The 19,617-nt window shown below is 33.2% G+C and overlaps 1 protein-coding gene across 3 annotated transcripts in view; it reads left to right on the top strand.

Moving 5' to 3' along the window:
- Positions 1–19,617, top strand: part of LOC141447142 (uncharacterized) — a 188,989-nt gene that overhangs the window by 6,446 nt on the left and 162,926 nt on the right. For all 3 annotated transcript variants that reach the window (XM_074114378.1, XM_074114379.1, XM_074114380.1), the window contains exon 2: positions 5,207–5,238. In XM_074114378.1, coding sequence (XP_073970479.1) covers positions 5,207–5,238 — 32 coding nt within the window. The remainder of the gene's footprint in view (positions 1–5,206; positions 5,239–19,617) is intronic.

Genomic DNA, 19,617 nt, shown 5'->3' with positions numbered 1-19,617 from the left:
AATTTGGATGTTAAAATTTAGAAGAATTGGTACGTTTCTATTATAAGAGATTGTTCCAAACCGAAGTTAAAATTGAACAGAAATCACTAAGCACGTCCAGATTTCTAAATTCAAAGATTCTTCAGCAAGGAAAGACAACGAAGCGGTGATAAGATTGTAATACTTTGTATCCTTCAGCTAGGATAAAGGATTTCTTCAGATAACCTTTTTTTTCCCGCCTAAGATAAGTTTCCTGATGTTGCTGTTTGCCAGCTGGGATAGGACAACTTAATCTTGGAATAGATTACGGCTATTTTGCCCCGTTAAAGCTGTCACTTGTAATCTATTGTTTTCCATTACGATGTTAAGATTCTGCAGAGAATTCAAAGCGGTATCTTGAATTTTTTTTCATTTCTTGCAAATGAAAAATATAATTAACTATTATAACTTTATGATTGAGTTAGGGATTTATTCGTTACTAAGTATAACTGCAGTGTCTTTAATTAATAAAGAAAAATCACAGTTTGATTTTGTTTTATTGTAATAACCCAGATGTGTTATTCCAGTGAGCAAAGAAAGCTCTGTATTGATTGAAAGATGCATATTATTTAACCAATAGGGCGGAAACTAAGAAATATTGATGACATGTAACAAAAAAATTGAAGAACGGAGTGATCAATTTAATATCAGATGACAAATTAAAACGGATAAGACTGAATTTCACAATCAAATTATTGTATATCGGTAATGCAAGTCACGAAGAATATATTGGGTTGGCAACTAAGTCATTGCGGATTTTGTCAATAGATGGTTTTAGCACATTCTTTTGCTTTGTTTACGTGATCAAAGCATCTAAGCTGGATTGTTTTCTTGTTGTTAAGACTTTCGCCTTTAATTTAGTAAAAAAATTTTTATCGATAAGTCATTTAGTTTCCTTTTTATCCAATTTAAAAATGGAAGAACAAGACGCGCATTTCAGACAAATTTTATTATATTGTTTCCGAAAAGGCCAGAACGCATCGCAAGCACAAAAGAAGTTATGTGCCGTATATGGGCTTGAAGCCTTGAAAGAAAGGTAGTGTCAAAATTGGTTTGCCAAATTTCGTTATGGTGATTTTTCATTGAAAAATACGCAAAAATCTGGCTGTCCAGTTGAAGAAGATGACACCCACATCAAGGCAATTATCGATTCAGATCGTCATAGCACAACTCGTGAGATTGCAGAGAAGCTCAATGTATCGCATACATGCATTAAAAAAAAAAAAATTAAACCCACTTGGCTACGTCAAGAAACACGATTTATGGATCCCTCATAAGCTTAAGGAAATTCATTTGACGCAACGCATTAGCGTCTGCGATTCGCTTCTGAAACGCAACGAAATTGATCCATTTCTGAAACGGCTGATCACTGGCATTCGAAAAGTGATTAGTTTACAACAAGGTTAATCGGAAAAGATCGTGCATGATGCAAAATGAACCAGCCCAGACGTCACCAAAAGCTGAGATTCAACAAAAAAAAGATTATGCTGTCAGTTTGTTGGGATTATAAAGGAATTATGCGCTTTGAACTTTTACCAAGAAACCAAACGATTAATTCAAGCGTCTACGTTTAACAACTCGCCAAACTGAGCGATGCAGTTCAAGAAAAGCGGCCAGAATTGGCAAACCGTAAGGGTGTTGTTTTCCAGCATGATAACGATAACGCTAAGTCCCACACATCTTTGGTCACTCACCAATAATTATTGGAACTTGGTTGGGATGCGTTGTCACATCCACCATATAGCCCTAACCTTGCGCCTTCAGATTACCATTTATTTCGTTCCATGCAGATCTCCTCATAAAATTTTTAATGGCGCTGATGATGTAAAATCACAATTAATTCGTTTTTTGCTGGCAAAAATCAGTCGTTCTATGAACATGGAATTATGACACTGCCTGAAAGATGGCAAAAGGTCATCGACAAAAATGAAAAATGCCTAATTGAATACAGTTATATTTTTATGTAAAAATTTTGAATTTTCCTTCTTATTTAAATTCCGCAATCACTTAGTTTCCGACCCAATAATTACAATAGGAAATAATGGTTTCTACTGTAGATAGAAATAATATACTCTGAAGATCTCTAAATAAAGATAGATGGTAAGAAATTATTCAAATAATTCCAAATTATAAGAAGATGATAATGACAATTCTGAAACCACTATTGCTCTAGCTCAAGTGGGAAATCTACAAAGAATACAAAAGAGAAATGATAATAGGTAAAAAACTATAAAAGAATTTCTATAATTTATTTTTTAATTTAAAAACTATTGGTGTGCTAAAAAGCTTGCAATTTCAACTAGCAGCCATTGCAATCCATAAGAAAGGGCGTAGATATGGGCGTGGTCACGATCGCCATGGAATATCAGCTTCTGATTGGTCAGTCCATACGCCCATATTTTACACCTCTATCTCTGTATTATGATTGGTCAATTATTCAAATTTAATTATTTCATCGAAAAATATAGTTTAAATTTCTTTTACTAGTTTTTCCCCCGTTGGTATTTGATAAATTAACAAACCTAATTGCAATAAAAATTCTGTATGAAAATATCTATTCAAATCTTGTTAAATTTATTGGTTTTATCTTATTTATGCTTAAAAGAAAAAGAAAATTGGTTAGATTTGTATGATTTTAAGAAAAGAAAACGGAAATCCAAAATAGGTTTTGATGTGGAGCAGAAGAAGTAAGTTCACCATGTTGTGGCCGCAGATAGTCCACAGCTGGATTTTTACAATTATTAGTCCTTACCGTCTCTTGTAGTTCAACCTCCTCATGGCGTTCCTTACATTTGAATTCCTCACTTTCAAACTGCCAAAAGCGGATAAATACTTTGAAAGAACTATTAAAACATCATCTGGAACTTTTCTGGCCTATCTTATATCAAATATGGTAAGCCATATTTATTGTTTCTCAGTGAAAGAACTCCATTGATAGTCCCAACTCTTCTCACTCAGCATTTATTCAGCTTTTTTTCAAGGCTTGTTTAATTATTAATTATTCAGATAAAAACAAAAGAATTATTCATAATGAATCGCAGCTAACGAATGAGTAATTTGTTATTATCAACTTCCAACTGGAGATTCGTTAAATAAATTGGGAGTTGTTATATATTGTAATAAATTATTTATTTAATTAAAATATATACTGGTTATTGTAAATTTTACATGGCTAAAAAATATATTTATATTTATTGATGTACTAGTTCAAGTAAAGTAATATTAGTGACAATAAATACAATAAAAATAATTGTGATAATGTAATAATTAATTAAGAATATTGATTTTTGTTTTTTAAATATGAATCAATACAACATTACTAGACAAAGGACTGAAGATGTAAAAGAAGAGAGATTATTATAGATTTAATTGGTATTTAATTTTCTTTTAAGTTGAACTCAGTTCTATGGAATAACCTCTTTCATTTTCATTAACTAGGCTGTAAAATAGGTTAGACTAATCCGTGGCATGTGTTGTGGAAAGTTTTGAAAGGAAAACATGCTGAAGAGTCTTGAAGTAAGTTTATAGATGGTGCTAAAAGGTTTAGTTGAGGCTAGGAGTTGAGTAGAATCTTAAAGGCCATTGAGGTCTTACTTACGAATATTTTATCACAGTTTACTGTGGCATTTTATTGTGTTGTAGGTTTTGGAATAAAAAATAGGAAATGGCAGTGTTTTTTTAAAAAAATTGGTTTGCATTTTATCAGATTAGATTTATCCAGTATTTTGTTTTAAACTCAATTGATTTAAATAATTGAACGCACCATCTTGTGAGTTAATAATTAAAAATTTCATTAACTTAAGCTAGAATAAACAAAAATAGATTCAACTATTTTGTGTGCATCTTTTATCAATGTGGCACTGCTGTTCTATTTTTAACATCCCCTTGGGAAGAGAACACGAGTTTTCCTCTTTTATTTCTTGCTCTCTCTTTCACCTATTTCACTCTGTTTTTCCATTTTCTCATTTATAACTCACATTACCTAACTTTATTACTTACCAACCCACTAGATGTACTCTACTATATGGCCAACATAGGACTGTAATAACTATTTTCATGGGGCATCTAATGCTAAAATAATTCACTTTAAAACATTTAACCTGCTTTATATTAGACATTAAGGGCACTCGTAATCCTTTTAAAGTAGTTTTTTTAATTCTTACAAACAATAAGGTCATCCAACAGACCAGGTGCATGATTAACTAATCTCTTGTGAAACGCTAAAAACGATATTTACTGATTTTACAAAATTCTGATCTGCAAAAAGTTAGGGTTTCGTAGTCCAGAGAAAATGGACTAGCCACTTCTTCTGGTGATTATCAATATTAATGATTTTATATTAATTTTTCTTCGTTTCTGAAATAGCCCAATCTCGTTTACACAAAACTCCAATCAAATCTACACAGTCATTACAACCCTCTTTTATCCACAACATGTCTACTACAAGCACTTCCTTCAAATCCACAGCACAGACTGAAGCGGTGGTGGCCAAAGCGATCATCTCAACATATAACGCCGATCTCCCCTAGGATGGTAACTGTGTAAGCTTGCCAACTTGGCGGAACTAACGGCTTCCATCACTGGATGGTCGTCGTTCACTCCAATCACGCCCTTGGCGCTCATAGATGTGCATGTGTATGTATGGATATATACTCGTATATGCGTGCATGTGTATTTGTGACATCCCTTATCACTCATCACTTTTGCCTATTGTACTAGATACAGTTGCAAAATAAATAAACAAAAAAATATATTAATTTTTAAACAGGTCTATTTTTATTTCTTTATTATATTGAGAGTTCTATTTTTTACTGTGAATGTGTCTTAAACCTGTATTCAGATCATCTGTGCAGCATTCCTAACAAGGTTTGAATAGAATAGAAATAAAATCGAATAAAATTAATATAAAAATTCAAAATTCAATGTTAATCTTGATCATAAGTTGTATATAATGCAATTTTTTTTACACCTTACACACCTAACATAATTTAATTGACTTATTTACTTAGTTGCGATCAGCTTTAAGTTTCTGATTTAACCTTTGACACATCTTTAAAGTCAAAGAGCAATTATATCGGTTATGTTATAGGAAGTTAAACCTAAATAAAAGTATAAATCACTTTTTCCTTTAATATGTAATTGGGACCTATTTCTTATTACTAATAAAAGCCATTTTTTATTTTTTCAGGCAACGTCCAAATTCTGTGATGGTGATTATTTGTAAGTAACAAAATTGATTATAAATTTATATTGTATTTTTTTAAAATATTTTTTTTTTAATTTATTTTGTAATTTACAATCTGCATACAGTTGTATACAATAATTAAATATGGAGTTTTTTACATACAGAAGAAATATGGAAATTATTGTATACTAAGGGAGTTATAGGGGGTGCAACTCTACAGCAAACCATGACCCAAAAAAATTTTAACACTCAATATCTTCTGAACTTATGGATCGATTCGCAAGATAACTATAGCATATAACTGAGGAAAATGTAGTGTATAAGAGAACGAAATTTCATACCAATATTCTGTTGTATACTGAGGGAGCTATAAGGGGTGCAACTCTACAGCAAACCATGACCCAAAAAAATTTCAACACTCAATATCTTTTCAACTTATGGATCGATTCACAAGATAACTATAGCATATAACTGAGGAAAATGTAGTGTATAAGGGAACGAAATTTCATACCAATATTCTGTTGTATACTGAGGGTGCTATAAGGGGTGCAACTCTACAGGAAACCATGACGCAAAAAAATTTCAACACTCAATATCTTCTCAACTTATAGATCGATTCACAAGATAACTATAGCATATAACTGAGGAAAATGTAGTGTATAAGGGAACGAAATTTCATACCAATATTCTGTTGTATACTGAGGGTGCTATAAGGGGTGCAACTCTACAGGAAACCATGACGCAAAAAAATTTCAACACTCAATATCTTCTCAACTTATAGATCGATTCACAAGATAACTATAGCATATAACTGAGGAAAATGTAGTGTATAAGAGAACGAAATTTCATACCAATATTCTGTTGTATACTGAGGGAGCTATAAGGGGTGCAACTCTACAGCAAACCATGACCCAAAAAAATTTTAACACTCAATATCTTCTGAACTTATGGATCGATTCGCAAGATAACTATAGCATATAACTGAGGAAAATGTAGTGTATAAGGGAACGAAATTTCATACCAATACTGTGTTGTATACTGAGGGAGCTATAAGGGGTGCAACTCTACAGCAAACCATGACCCAAAAAAATTTTAACACTCAATATCTTCTGAACTTATGGATCGATTCGCAAGATAACTATAGCATATAACTGAGGAAAATGTAGTGTATAAGGGAACGAAATTTCATACCAATACTGTGTTGTATACTGAGGGAGCTATAAAGGGTGCAACTCTACAGGAAACCATGAACCGAAAACATTTCAACACTCAATATCTTCTGAACTTATGGATCGATTCACAAGATAACTATAGCATATAACTAAGGAAAATGTAGTGTATAAGGGAACGAAATTTCATACCAATACTGTGTTTTATACTGAGGGAGCTATAAGGAGTGCAACTCTACAGCAAACCATGACCCAAAAAAATTTTAACACTCAATATCTTCTGAACTTATGGATCGATTCGCAAGATAACTATAGCATATAACTGAGGAAAATGTAGTGTATAAGGGAACGAAATTTCATACCAATACTGTGTTGTATACTGAGGGAGCTATAAAGGGTGCAACTCTACAGGAAACCATGAACCGAAAACATTTCAACACTCAATATCTTCTGAACTTATGGATCGATTCACAAGATAACTATAGCATATAACTAAGGAAAATGTAGTGTATAAGGGAACGAAATTTCATACCAATATGCTGTTGTATACTGAGGGAGCTATAAGTGGTGCAACTCTACAGCAAACCATGACCCAAAAAAATTTTAACACTCAATATCTTCTGAACTTATGGATCGATTCGCAAGATAACTCAGGAAAATGTAGTGTATAAGAGAACGAAATTTCATACCAATATTCTGTTGTATACTGAGGGAGCTATAAGGGGTGCAACTCTACAGCAAACCATGACCCAAAAAATTTTTAACACTCAATATCTTCTGAACTTATGGATCGATTCGCAAGATAACTATAGCATATAACTGAGGAAAATGTAGTGTATAAGGGAACGAAATTTCATACCAATATTCTGTTGTATACTGAGGGAGCTATAAGGGGTGCAACTCTACAGCAAACCATGACCCAAAAAAATTTCAACACTCAATATCTTCTCAACTTATGGATCGATTCACAAGATAACTATAGCATATAACTGAGGAAAATGTAGTGTATAAGGGAACGAAATTTCATACCAATATTCTGTTGTATACTGAGGGAGCTATAAGTGGTGCAACTCTACAGCAAACCATGACCCAAAAAAATTTAAACACTCAATATCTTCTGAACTTATGGATCGATTCGCAAGATAACTATAGCATATAACTGAGGAAAATGTAGTGTATAAGGGAACGAAATTTCATGCCAATACTGTGTTGTATACTGAGGGAGCTATAAGGGGTGCGACTCTACAGCAAACCATGACCCAAAAAAATTTTAACACTCAATATCTTCTGTACTTATGGATCGATTCGCAAGATAACTATAGCATATAACTGAGGAAAATGTAGTGTATAAGGGAACGAAATTTCATACCAATACTGTGTTGTATACTGAGGGAGCTATAAAGGGGGCAACTCTACAGGAAACCATGAACCGAAAACATTTCAACACTCAATATCTTCTGAACTTATGGATCGATTCACAAGATAACTATAGCATATAACTAAGGAAAATGTAGTGTATAAGGGAACGAAATTTCATACCAATATGCTGTTGTATACTGAGGGAGCTATAAGTGGTGCAACTCTACAGCAAACCATGACCCAAAAAAATTTCAACACTCAATATCTTCTGAACTTATGGATCGATTCACAAGAAAACTATAGCATATAACTGAGGAAAATGTAGTGTATAAAAGCACGAAATTTCATATCAATAATATGTTGTTTACTGAGGGTGCTATAAAGGGTGCAACACTACAGCAAACCATGACCCAAAAAAATTTCAACACCCAATATCTTCTGAACTTATGGATTGATTCACAAGAAAACTATAGCATATAACTGAGGAAAATGTAGTGTATAAAAGGACGAAATTTCATATCAATAATATGTTTTTTACTGAGGGTGCTATAAGGGTTGGAACTCTACAGGAAACCATGACCCAAAAAAATTTCAACACTCAATATCTTCTGAACTTATGGATCGATTAACAAGAAAACTATAGCATATAAGTGAGGAAAATGTAGTGTATAAACGAACGAAATTTCATATTAATTTACTGAGGGTGCTATAAGTGGTGCAACTCTACAGGAAACCATGACCCAAAACAATTTCATACCAATATGCTGTTGTATACTGAGGGAGCTATAAGTGGTGTAACTCTATAGCAAACAATGACCCAAAAAAAATTCATACCAATATGCTGTTGTATACTGAGGGAGCTATAAGTGGTGTAACTCTATAGCAAACAATGACCCAAGAAAATTTTAACACTCAATATCTTCTGAACTTATGGATCGATTCACAAGAAAACTATAGCATATAAGTGAGGAAAATGTAGTGTATAAACGAACGAAATTTCATATCAATTTACTGAGGGTGCTATAAGTGGTGCCACTCTACAGGAAACCATGACCCAAAACAATTTCATACCAATATGCTGTTGTATACTGAGGGAGCTATAAGTGGTGTAACTCTATAGCAAACAATGACCCAAAAAAATTTCATACCAATATGCTGTTGTATACTGAGGGAGCTATAAGTGGTGTAACTCTATAGCAAACAATGACCCAAGAAAATTTCATACTAATATGCTGTTGTATACTGAGGGAGCTATAAGTGGTGTAACTCTATAGCAAACAATGACCCAAAAAAATTTCATACCAATATGCTGTTGTATACTGAGGGAGCTATAAGTGGTGTAACTCTATAGCAAAGAATGACCCAAAAAAATTTCATACCAATATGCTGTTGTATACTGAAGGAGCTATAAGTGGTGTAACTCTATAGCAAACAATGACCCAAGAAAATTTTAACACTCAATATCTTCTGAACTTATGGATCGATTCGCAAGATAACTATAGCATATAACTAAGGAAAATGTAGTGTATAAGGGAACGAAATTTCATACCAATATGCTGTTGTATACTGAGGGAGCTATAAGTGGTGCAACTCTACAGCAAACCATGACCCAAAAAAATTTCAACACTCAATATCTTCTGAACTTATGGATCGATTCACAAGAAAACTATAGCATATAACTGAGGAAAATGTAGTGTATAAAAGCACGAAATTTCATATCAATAATATGTTGTTTACTGAGGGTGCTATAAGGGTTGCAACTCTACAGGAAACCATGACGCAAAAAAATTTCAACATTCAATATCCTCTGAAATTACGGATCGATTCATAAGAAAACTATAGCATATAACTGAGGAAAATGTAGTGTATAAAAGAACGAAATTTCATATCAATAATATGTTGTTTACTGAGGGTGCTAAAAGGGGTGCAACTCTACAGGAAACCATGACCAAAAAAAATGTCAACACTCAATATCTTCTCAACTTATGGATCGATTCACAAGAAAACTGTAGCATATAACTGAGGAAAATGTAGTGTATAAAAGAACGAAATTTCATATCAATAATATGTTGTTTACTGAGGGTGCTAAAAGGGGTGCAACTCTACTGCAAACCATGACCCAGAAAAATTTCAACACTCAATATCTTCTTAACTTATGGATCAATTCACAAGGAAATTATAGCATATAACTGAGGAAAATGTAGTGTATAAAAGAACGAAATTTCATATCAATAATATGTTGTTTACTGAGGGAGCTATAAAGGGTGTAACTCTACAGCAAACCATGACCCAAAAAAATTTCAACACTCAATATTTTCTCCACTTATGCATCGATTCACAAGAAAACTATAGCATATAACTGAGGAAAATGTATTGTATAAAAGAACGAAATTTCATATCAATAATATGTTGTTTACTGAGGGTGCTATAAGTGGTGCAACTCTACAGGAAACCATGACCCAAAAAAATTTCAACACTCAATATCTTCTGAACTTATGGATCAATTCACAAGAAAACTATAGCATATAACTGAGGAAAATGTAGTGTATAAAAGAACGAAATTTCATATCAATAATATGTTGTTTACTGAGGGTGCTATAAAGGGTGTAACTCTACAGGAAGCCATGACCCAATAAAATTTCAACACTCAATATTTTCTCAACTTATGCATCGATTCACAAGAAAACTATAGCATATAACTGAGGAAAATATAGTGTATAAAATACGAAATTTCATACCAACATTGTGTTGTATACTGAGGGAGCTATAAGTGGTGCAACTCTACAGGAAACCATGACCCAAAAAAATTTCAACACCTAATATCTTCTCAACTTATGTATTGATTCACAAGAAAGCTATAGCATTTAACTGAGAAAATTGTAGTGTATAAAAGAACGAAATTTCATATTAATAATATGTTGTTTACTGAGGGTGCTATAAGTGGTGCAACTCTACAGGAAACCATGACCCAAAAAAATTTCAACACTCAATATCTTCTGAACTTATGGATCGATTCACAAGAAAACTATAGCATATAAGTGAGGAAAATGTAGTGTACAAACGAACGAAATTTCATATCAATTTACTGAGGGTGCTATAAGTGGTGCAACTCTACAGGAAACCATGACCCAAAACAATTTCATACCAATATGCTGTTGTATACTGAGGGAGCTATAAGTGGTGTAACTCTATAGCAAACAATGACCCAAAAAAAATTCATACCAATATGCTGTTGTATACTGAGGGAGCTATAAGTGGTGTAACTCTATAGCAAACAATGACCCAAGAAAATTTTAACACTCAATATCTTCTGAACTTATGGATCGATTCACAAGAAAACTATAGCATATAAGTGAGGAAAATATAGTGTATAAACGAACGAAATTTCATTTCAATTTACTGAGGGTGCTATAAGTGGTGCAATTCTACAGGAAACAATGACCCAAAACAATTTCATACCAATATGCTGTTGTATACTGAGGGAGCTATAAGTGGTGTAACTCTATAGCAAACAATGACCCAAAAAAATTTCATACAAATATGCTGTTGTATACTGAGGGAGCTATAAGTGGTGTAACTCTATAGCAAACAATGACCCAAGAAAATTTCATACTAATATGCTGTTGTATACTGAGGGAGCTATAAGTGGTGTAACTCTATAGCAAACAATGACCCAAAAAAATTTCATACCAATATGCTGTTGTATACTGAGGGAGCTATAAGTGGTGTAACTCTATAGCAAACAATGACCCAAGAAAATTTTAACACTCAATATCTTCTGAACTTATGGATCGATTCACAAGAAAACTATAGCATATAACTGTGAAAAATGTAGTGTATAAACGAACGAAATTTCATATCAATAATATGTTGTTTACTGAGAGTGCTATAAATGTTGCAACTCTACAGCAAACCATGACCCAAAAAAATTTCAACACTCAATATCTTCTGAACTTATGGATCGATTCACACGAAAACTATAGCATATAACTGAGGAAAATGTAGTGTATAAACGAACGAAATTTCATATCAATAATATGTTTTTTACTGAGGGTGCTATAAGGGTTGGAACTCTACAGGAAACCATGACCCAAAAAAATTTCAACACTCAATATCTTCTGAACTTATGGATCGATTCACAAGAAAACTATAGCATATAACTGAGGAAAATGTAGTGTATAAACGAACGAAATTTCATATCAATAATATGTTGTTAACTGAGGGTGCTATAAGGGGTGCAACTCTATAGCAAACCATGACCCAAAAAAATTTCAACACTCAATATTTTCTCAACTAATGAATCGATTCACAAGAAAACTATAGCATATAAGTGAGGAAAATGTAGTGTATAAACGAACGAAATTTCATATCAATAATATGTTGTTTACTGAGGGTGCTATAAAGGGTGCAACTCTACAGCAAACCATGACCCAAAAAAATTTCAACAGTCAATATCTTCTGAACTTATGGATTGATTCACAAGAAAACTATAGCATATAACTGAGGAAAATGTAGTGTATAAAAGGACGAAATTTCATATCAATAATATGTTTTTTACTGAGGGTGCTATAAGGGTTGGAACTCTACAGGAAACCATGACCCAAAAAAATTTCAACACTCAATATCTTCTGAACTTATGGATCGATTCACAAGAAAACTATAGCATATAAGTGAGGAAAATGTAGTGTATAAACGAACGAAATTTCATATCAATTTACTGAGGGTGCTATAAGTGGTGCAACTCTACAGGAAACCATGACCCAAAACAATTTCATACCAATATGCTGTTGTATACTGAGGGAGCTATAAGTGGTGTAACTCTATAGCAAACAATGACCCAAGAAAATTTCATACCAATATGCTGTTGTATACTGAGGGAGCTATAAGTGGTGTAACTCTATAGCAAACAATGACCCAAGAAAATTTTAACACTCAATATCTTCTGAACTTATGGATCGATTCACAAGAAAACTATAGCATATAAGTGAGGAAAATGTAGTGTATAAACGAACGAAATTTCATATCAATTTACTGAAGGTGCTATAAGTGGTGCAACTCTACAGGAAACCATGACCCAAAACAATTTCATACCAATATGCTGTTGTATACTGAGGGAGCTATAAGTGGTGTAACTCTATAGCAAACAATGACCCAAAAAAATTTCATACCAATATGCTGTTGTATACTGAGGGAGCTATAAGTGGTGTAACTCTATAGCAAACAATGACCCAAAAAAAATTCATACCAATATGCTGTTGTATACTGAGGGTGCTATAAGTGGTGTAACTCTATAGCAAACAATGACCCAAAAAAATTTCATACCAATATGCTGTTGTATACTGAGGGAGCTATAAGTGGTGTAACTCTATAGCAAAGAATGACCCAAAAAAATTGCATACCAATATGCTGTTGTATACTGAGGGAGCTATAAGTGGTGTAACTCTATAGCAAACAATGACCCAAGAAAATTTTAACACTCAATATCTTCTGAACTTATGGATCGATTCACAAGAAAACTAGCATATAACTGAGGAAAATGTAGTGTATAAAAGAACGAAATTTCATATCAATAATATGTTGTTTACTGAGGGTGCTATAAGGGGTGCAACTCTACAGGAAACCATGACCCAAAAAAATTTCAACACTCAATATTTTCTCAACTTATGGATCGATTCACAAGAAAACTATAGCATATAACTGAGGAAAATGTAGTGTATAAAAGAACGAAATTTCATATCAATAATATGTTGTTTACTGAGGGTGCTATAAGGGGTGCAACTCTACAGGAAACCATGACCCAAAAAAATTTCAACACTCAATATCTTCTCAACTTATGGATCGTTTCACAAGAAAACTATAGCATATAAGTGAGGAAAATGTAGTGTATAAACGAACGAAATTTCATATCAATATGTGGTTTACTGAGGGTGCTATAAGGGGTGCAACTCTACAGCAAACCATGACCCAAAAAAATTTCAACACTCAATATCTACTGAACTTATGAATCGATTCACAAGAAAACTATAGCATATAAGTGAGGAAAATGTAGTGTATAAACGAACGAAATTTCATATCAATTTACTGAGGGTGCTATAAGTGGTGCAACTCTACAGGAAACCATGACCCAAAAAAATTTCATACCAATATGCTGTTGTATACTGAGGGAGCTATAAGTGGTGTAACTCTATAGCAACCAATGTCCCAAGAAAATTTTAACACTCAATATCTTCTGAACTTATGGATCGATTCACAAGAAAACTATAGCATATAACTGTGAAAAATGTAGTGTATAAACGAACGAAATTTCATATCAATATTATGTTGTTTACTGAGAGTGCTATAAATGTTGCAACTCTACAGCAAACCATGACCCAAAAAAATTTCAACACTCAATATTTTCTCAACTAATGAATCGATTCACAAGAAAACTATAGCATATAAGTGAGGAAAATGTAGTGTATAAACGAACGAAATTTCATATCAATAATATGTTGTTTACTGAGGGTGCTATAAAGGGTGCAACTCTACAGCAAACCATGACCCAAAAAAATTTCAACACTCAATATCTTCTGAACTTATGGATTGATTCACAAGAAAACTATAGCATATAACTGAGGAAAATGTAGTGTATAAAAGGACGAAATTTCATATCAATAATATGTTTTTTACTGAGGGTGCTATAAGGGTTGGAACTCTACAGGAAACCATGACCCAAAAAAATTTCAACACTCAATATCTTCTGAACTTATGGATCGATTCACAAGAAAACTATAGCATATAAGTGAGGAAAATGTAGTGTATAAACGAACGAAATTTCATATCAATTTACTGAGGGTGCTATAAGTGGTGCAACTCTACAGGAAACCATGACCCAAAACAATTTCATACCAATATGCTGTTGTATACTGAGGGAGCTATAAGTGGTGTAACTCTATAGCAAACAATGACCCAAAAAAAATTCATACCAATATGCTGTTGTATACTGAGGGAGCTATAAGTGGTGTAACTCTATAGCAAACAATGACCCAAGAAAATTTCATACCAATATGCTGTTGTATACTGAGGGAGCTATAAGTGGTGTAACTCTATAGCAAACAATGACCCAAGAAAATTTTAACACTCAATATCTTCTGAACTTATGGATCGATTCTCAAGAAAACTATAGCATATAAGTGAGGAAAATGTAGTTTATAAACGAACGAAATTTCATATCAATTTACTGAGGGTGCTATAAGTGGTGCAACTCTACAGGAAACCATGACCCAAAACAATTTCATACCAATATGCTGTTGTATACTGAGGGAGCTATAAGTGGTGTAACTCTATAGCAAACAATGACCCAAAAAAAATTCATACCAATATGCTGTTGTATACTAAGGGAGCTATAAGTGGTGTAACTCTATAGCAAACAATGACCCAAGAAAATTTCATACCAATATGCTGTTGTATACTGAGGGAGCTATAAGTGGTGTAACTCTATAGCAAACAATGACCCAAGAAAATTTTAACACTCAATATCTTCTGAACTTATGGATCGATTCACAAGAAAACTATAGCATATAAGTGAGGAAAATGTAGTGTATAAACGAACGAAATTTCATATCAATTTACTGAGGGTGCTATAAGTGGTGCAACTCTACAGGAAACCATGACCCAAAACAATTTCATACCAATATGCTGTTGTATACTGAGGGAGCTATAAGTGGTGTAACTCTATAGCAAACAATGACCCAAAAAAATTTCATACCAATATGCTGTTGTATACTGAGGGAGCTATAAGTGGTGTAACTCTATAGCAAACAATGACCCAAGAAAATTTCATACCAATATGCTGTTGTATACTGAGGTAGCTATAAGTGGTGTAACTCTATAGCAAACAATGACCCAAAAAAATTTCATACCAATATGCTGTTGTATACTGAGGGAGCTATAAGTGGTGTAACTCTATAGCAAAGAATGACCCAAAAAAATTTCATACCAATATGCTGTTGTATACTGAGGGAGCTATAAGTGGTGTAACTCTATAGCAAACAATGACCCAAGAAAATTTTAACACTCAATATCTTCTGAACTTATGGATCGATTCACAAGAAAACTAGCATATAACTGAGGAAAATGTAGTGTATAAAAGAACGAAATTTCATATCAATAATATGTTGTTTACTGAGGGTGCTATAAGGGGTGCAACTCTACAGGAAACCATGACCCAAAAAAATTTCAACACTCAATATTTTCTCAACTTATGGATCGATTCACAAGAAAACTATAGCATATAACTGGGGAAAATGTAGTGTATAAAAGAACGAAATTTCATATCAATAATATGTTGTTTACTGAGGGTGCTATAAGGGGTGCAACTCTACAGGAAACCATGACCCAAAAAAATTTCAACACTCAATATCTTCTCAACTTATGGATCGTTTCACAAGAAAACTATAGCATATAAGTGAGGAAAATGTAGTGTATAAACGAACGAAATTTCATATCAATATGTGGTTTACTGAGGGTGCTATAAGGGGTGCAACTCTACAGCAAACCATGACCCAAAAAAATTTCAACACTCAATATCTACTGAACTTATGAATCGATTCACAAGAAAACTATAGCATATAAGTGAGGAAAATGTAGTGTATAAACGAACGAAATTTCATATCAATTTACTGAGGGTGCTATAAGTGGTGCAACTCTACAGGAAACCATGACCCAAAAAAATTTCATACCAATATGCTGTTGTATACTGAGGGAGCTATAAGTGGTGTAACTCTATAGCAACCAATGTCCCAAGAAAATTTTAACACTCAATATCTTCTGAACTTATGGATCGATTCACAAGAAAACTATAGCATATAACTGTGAAAAATGTAGTGTATAAACGAACGAAATTTCATATCAATATTATGTTGTTTACTGAGAGTGCTATAAATGTTGCAACTCTACAGCAAACCATGACCCAAAAAAATTTCAACACTCAATATTTTCTCAACTAATGAATCGATTCACAAGAAAACTATAGCATATAAGTGAGGAAAATGTAGTGTATAAACGAACGAAATTTCATATCAATAATATGTTGTTTACTGAGGGTGCTATAAAGGGTGCAACTCTACAGCAAACCATGACCCAAAAAAATTTCAACACTCAATATCTTCTGAACTTATGGATTGATTCACAAGAAAACTATAGCATATAACTGAGGAAAATGTAGTGTATAAAAGGACGAAATTTCATATCAATAATATGTTTTTTACTGAGGGTGCTATAAGGGTTGGAACTCTACAGGAAACCATGACCCAAAAAAATTTCAACACTCAATATCTTCTGAACTTATGGATCGATTCACAAGAAAACTATAGCATATAAGTGAGGAAAATGTAGTGTATAAACGAACGAAATTTCATATCAATTTACTGAGGGTGCTATAAGTGGTGCAACTCTACAGGAAACCATGACCCAAAACAATTTCATACCAATATGCTGTTGTATACTGAGGGAGCTATAAGTGGTGTAACTCTATAGCAAACAATGACCCAAAAAAAATTCATACCAATATGCTGTTGTATACTGAGGGAGCTATAAGTGGTGTAACTCTATAGCAAACAATGACCCAAGAAAATTTCATACCAATATGCTGTTGTATACTGAGGGAGCTATAAGTGGTGTAACTCTATAGCAAACAATGACCCAAGAAAATTTTAACACTCAATATCTTCTGAACTTATGGATCGATTCTCAAGAAAACTATAGCATATAAGTGAGGAAAATGTAGTTTATAAACGAACGAAATTTCATATCAATTTACTGAGGGTGCTATAAGTGGTGCAACTCTACAGGAAACCATGACCCAAAACAATTTCATACCAATATGCTGTTGTATACTGAGGGAGCTATAAGTGGTGTAACTCTATAGCAAACAATGACCCAAAAAAAATTCATACCAATATGCTGTTGTATACTAAGGGAGCTATAAGTGGTGTAACTCTATAGCAAACAATGACCCAAGAAAATTTCATACCAATATGCTGTTGTATACTGAGGGAGCTATAAGTGGTGTAACTCTATAGCAAACAATGACCCAAGAAAATTTTAACACTCAATATCTTCTGAACTTATGGATCGATTCACAAGAAAACTATAGCATATAAGTGAGGAAAATGTAGTGTATAAACGAACGAAATTTCATATCAATTTACTGAGGGTGCTATAAGTGGTGCAACTCTACAGGAAACCATGACCCAAAACAATTTCATACCAATATGCTGTTGTATACTGAGGGAGCTATAAGTGGTGTAACTCTATAGCAAACAATGACCCAAAAAAATTTCATACCAATATGCTGTTGTATACTGAGGGAGCTATAAGTGGTGTAACTCTATAGCAAACAATGACCCAAGAAAATTTCATACCAATATGCTGTTGTATACTGAGGGAGCTATAAGTGGTGTAACTCTATAGCAAACAATGACCCAAAAAAATTTCATACCAATATGCTGTTGTATACTGAGGGAGCTATAAGTGGTGTAACTCTATAGCAAAGAATGACCCAAAAAAATTTCATACCAATATGCTGTTGTATACTGAGGGAGCTATAAGTGGTGTAACTCTATAGCAAACAATGACCCAAGAAAATTTTAACACTCAATATCTTCTGAACTTATGGATCGATTCACAAGAAAACTAGCATATAACTGAGGAAAATGTAGTGTATAAAAGAACGAAATTTCATATCAATAATATGTTGTTTACTGAGGGTGCTATAAGGGGTGCAACTCTACAGGAAACCATGACCCAAAAAAATTTCAACACTCAATATTTTCTCAACTTATGGATCGATTCACAAGAAAACTATAGCATATAACTGGGGAAAATGTAGTGTATAAAAGAACGAAATTTCATATCAATAATATGTTGTTTACTGAGGGTGCTATAAGGGGTGCAACTCTACAGGAAACCATGACCCAAAAAAATTTCAACACTCAATATCTTCTCAACTTATGGATCGTTTCACAAGAAAACTATAGCATATAAGTGAGGAAAATGTAGTGTATAAACGAACAAAATTTAATATCAATATGTTGTTTACTGAGGGTGCTATATGGGGTGCAACTCTACAGCAAACCATGACCCAAAAAAATTTCAACACTCAATATCTACTGAACTTATGAATCGATTCACAAGAAAACTATAGCATATAAGTGAGGAAAATGTAGTGTATAAACGAACGAAATTTCATATCAATTTACTGAGGGTGCTATAAGTGGTGCAACTCTACAGGAAACCATGACCCAAAAAAATTTCATACCAATATGCTGTTGTATACTGAGGGAGCTATAAGTGGTGTAACTCTATAGCAAACAATGACCCAAGAAAATTTTAACACTCAATATCTTCTGAACTTATGGATCGATTCACAAGAAAACTATAGCATATAACTGTGAAAAATGTAGTGTATAAACGAACGAAATTTCATATCAATATTATGTTGTTTACTGAGAGTGCTATAAATGTTGCAACTCTACAGCAAACCATGACCCAAAAAAATTTCAACACTCAATATCTTCTGAACTTATGGTTCGATTGACAAGAAAACTATAGCATAAAACTGAGGAAAATGTTGTGTATAAGCGAACGAAATTTCATATCAATAATATGTTGTTTACTGAGGGTGCTATAAGGGGTGCAACTCTACAGGAAACCATGACCCAAAAAAATTTCAACACTCAATATCTTCTGAACTTATGGTTCGATTGACAAGAAAACTATAGCATATAACTGAGGAAAATGTTGTGTATAAGCGAACGAAATTTCATATCAATATTATGTTGTTTACTGAGAGTGCTATAAAGGGTGCAACTCTACAGCAATCCATGACCCAAAAAAATTTCAACA

The sequence above is a fragment of the Rhodnius prolixus genome, unplaced genomic scaffold, assembly GCF_049639745.1.
Source record: "Rhodnius prolixus isolate KJV_2025 unplaced genomic scaffold, Rpr scaffold_7, whole genome shotgun sequence".
Classification (NCBI taxonomy): domain Eukaryota; kingdom Metazoa; phylum Arthropoda; class Insecta; order Hemiptera; family Reduviidae; genus Rhodnius; species Rhodnius prolixus.
Note: the sequence above shows the minus strand (reverse complement) of the source record. Positions and strands in the feature narration are given on the sequence as shown.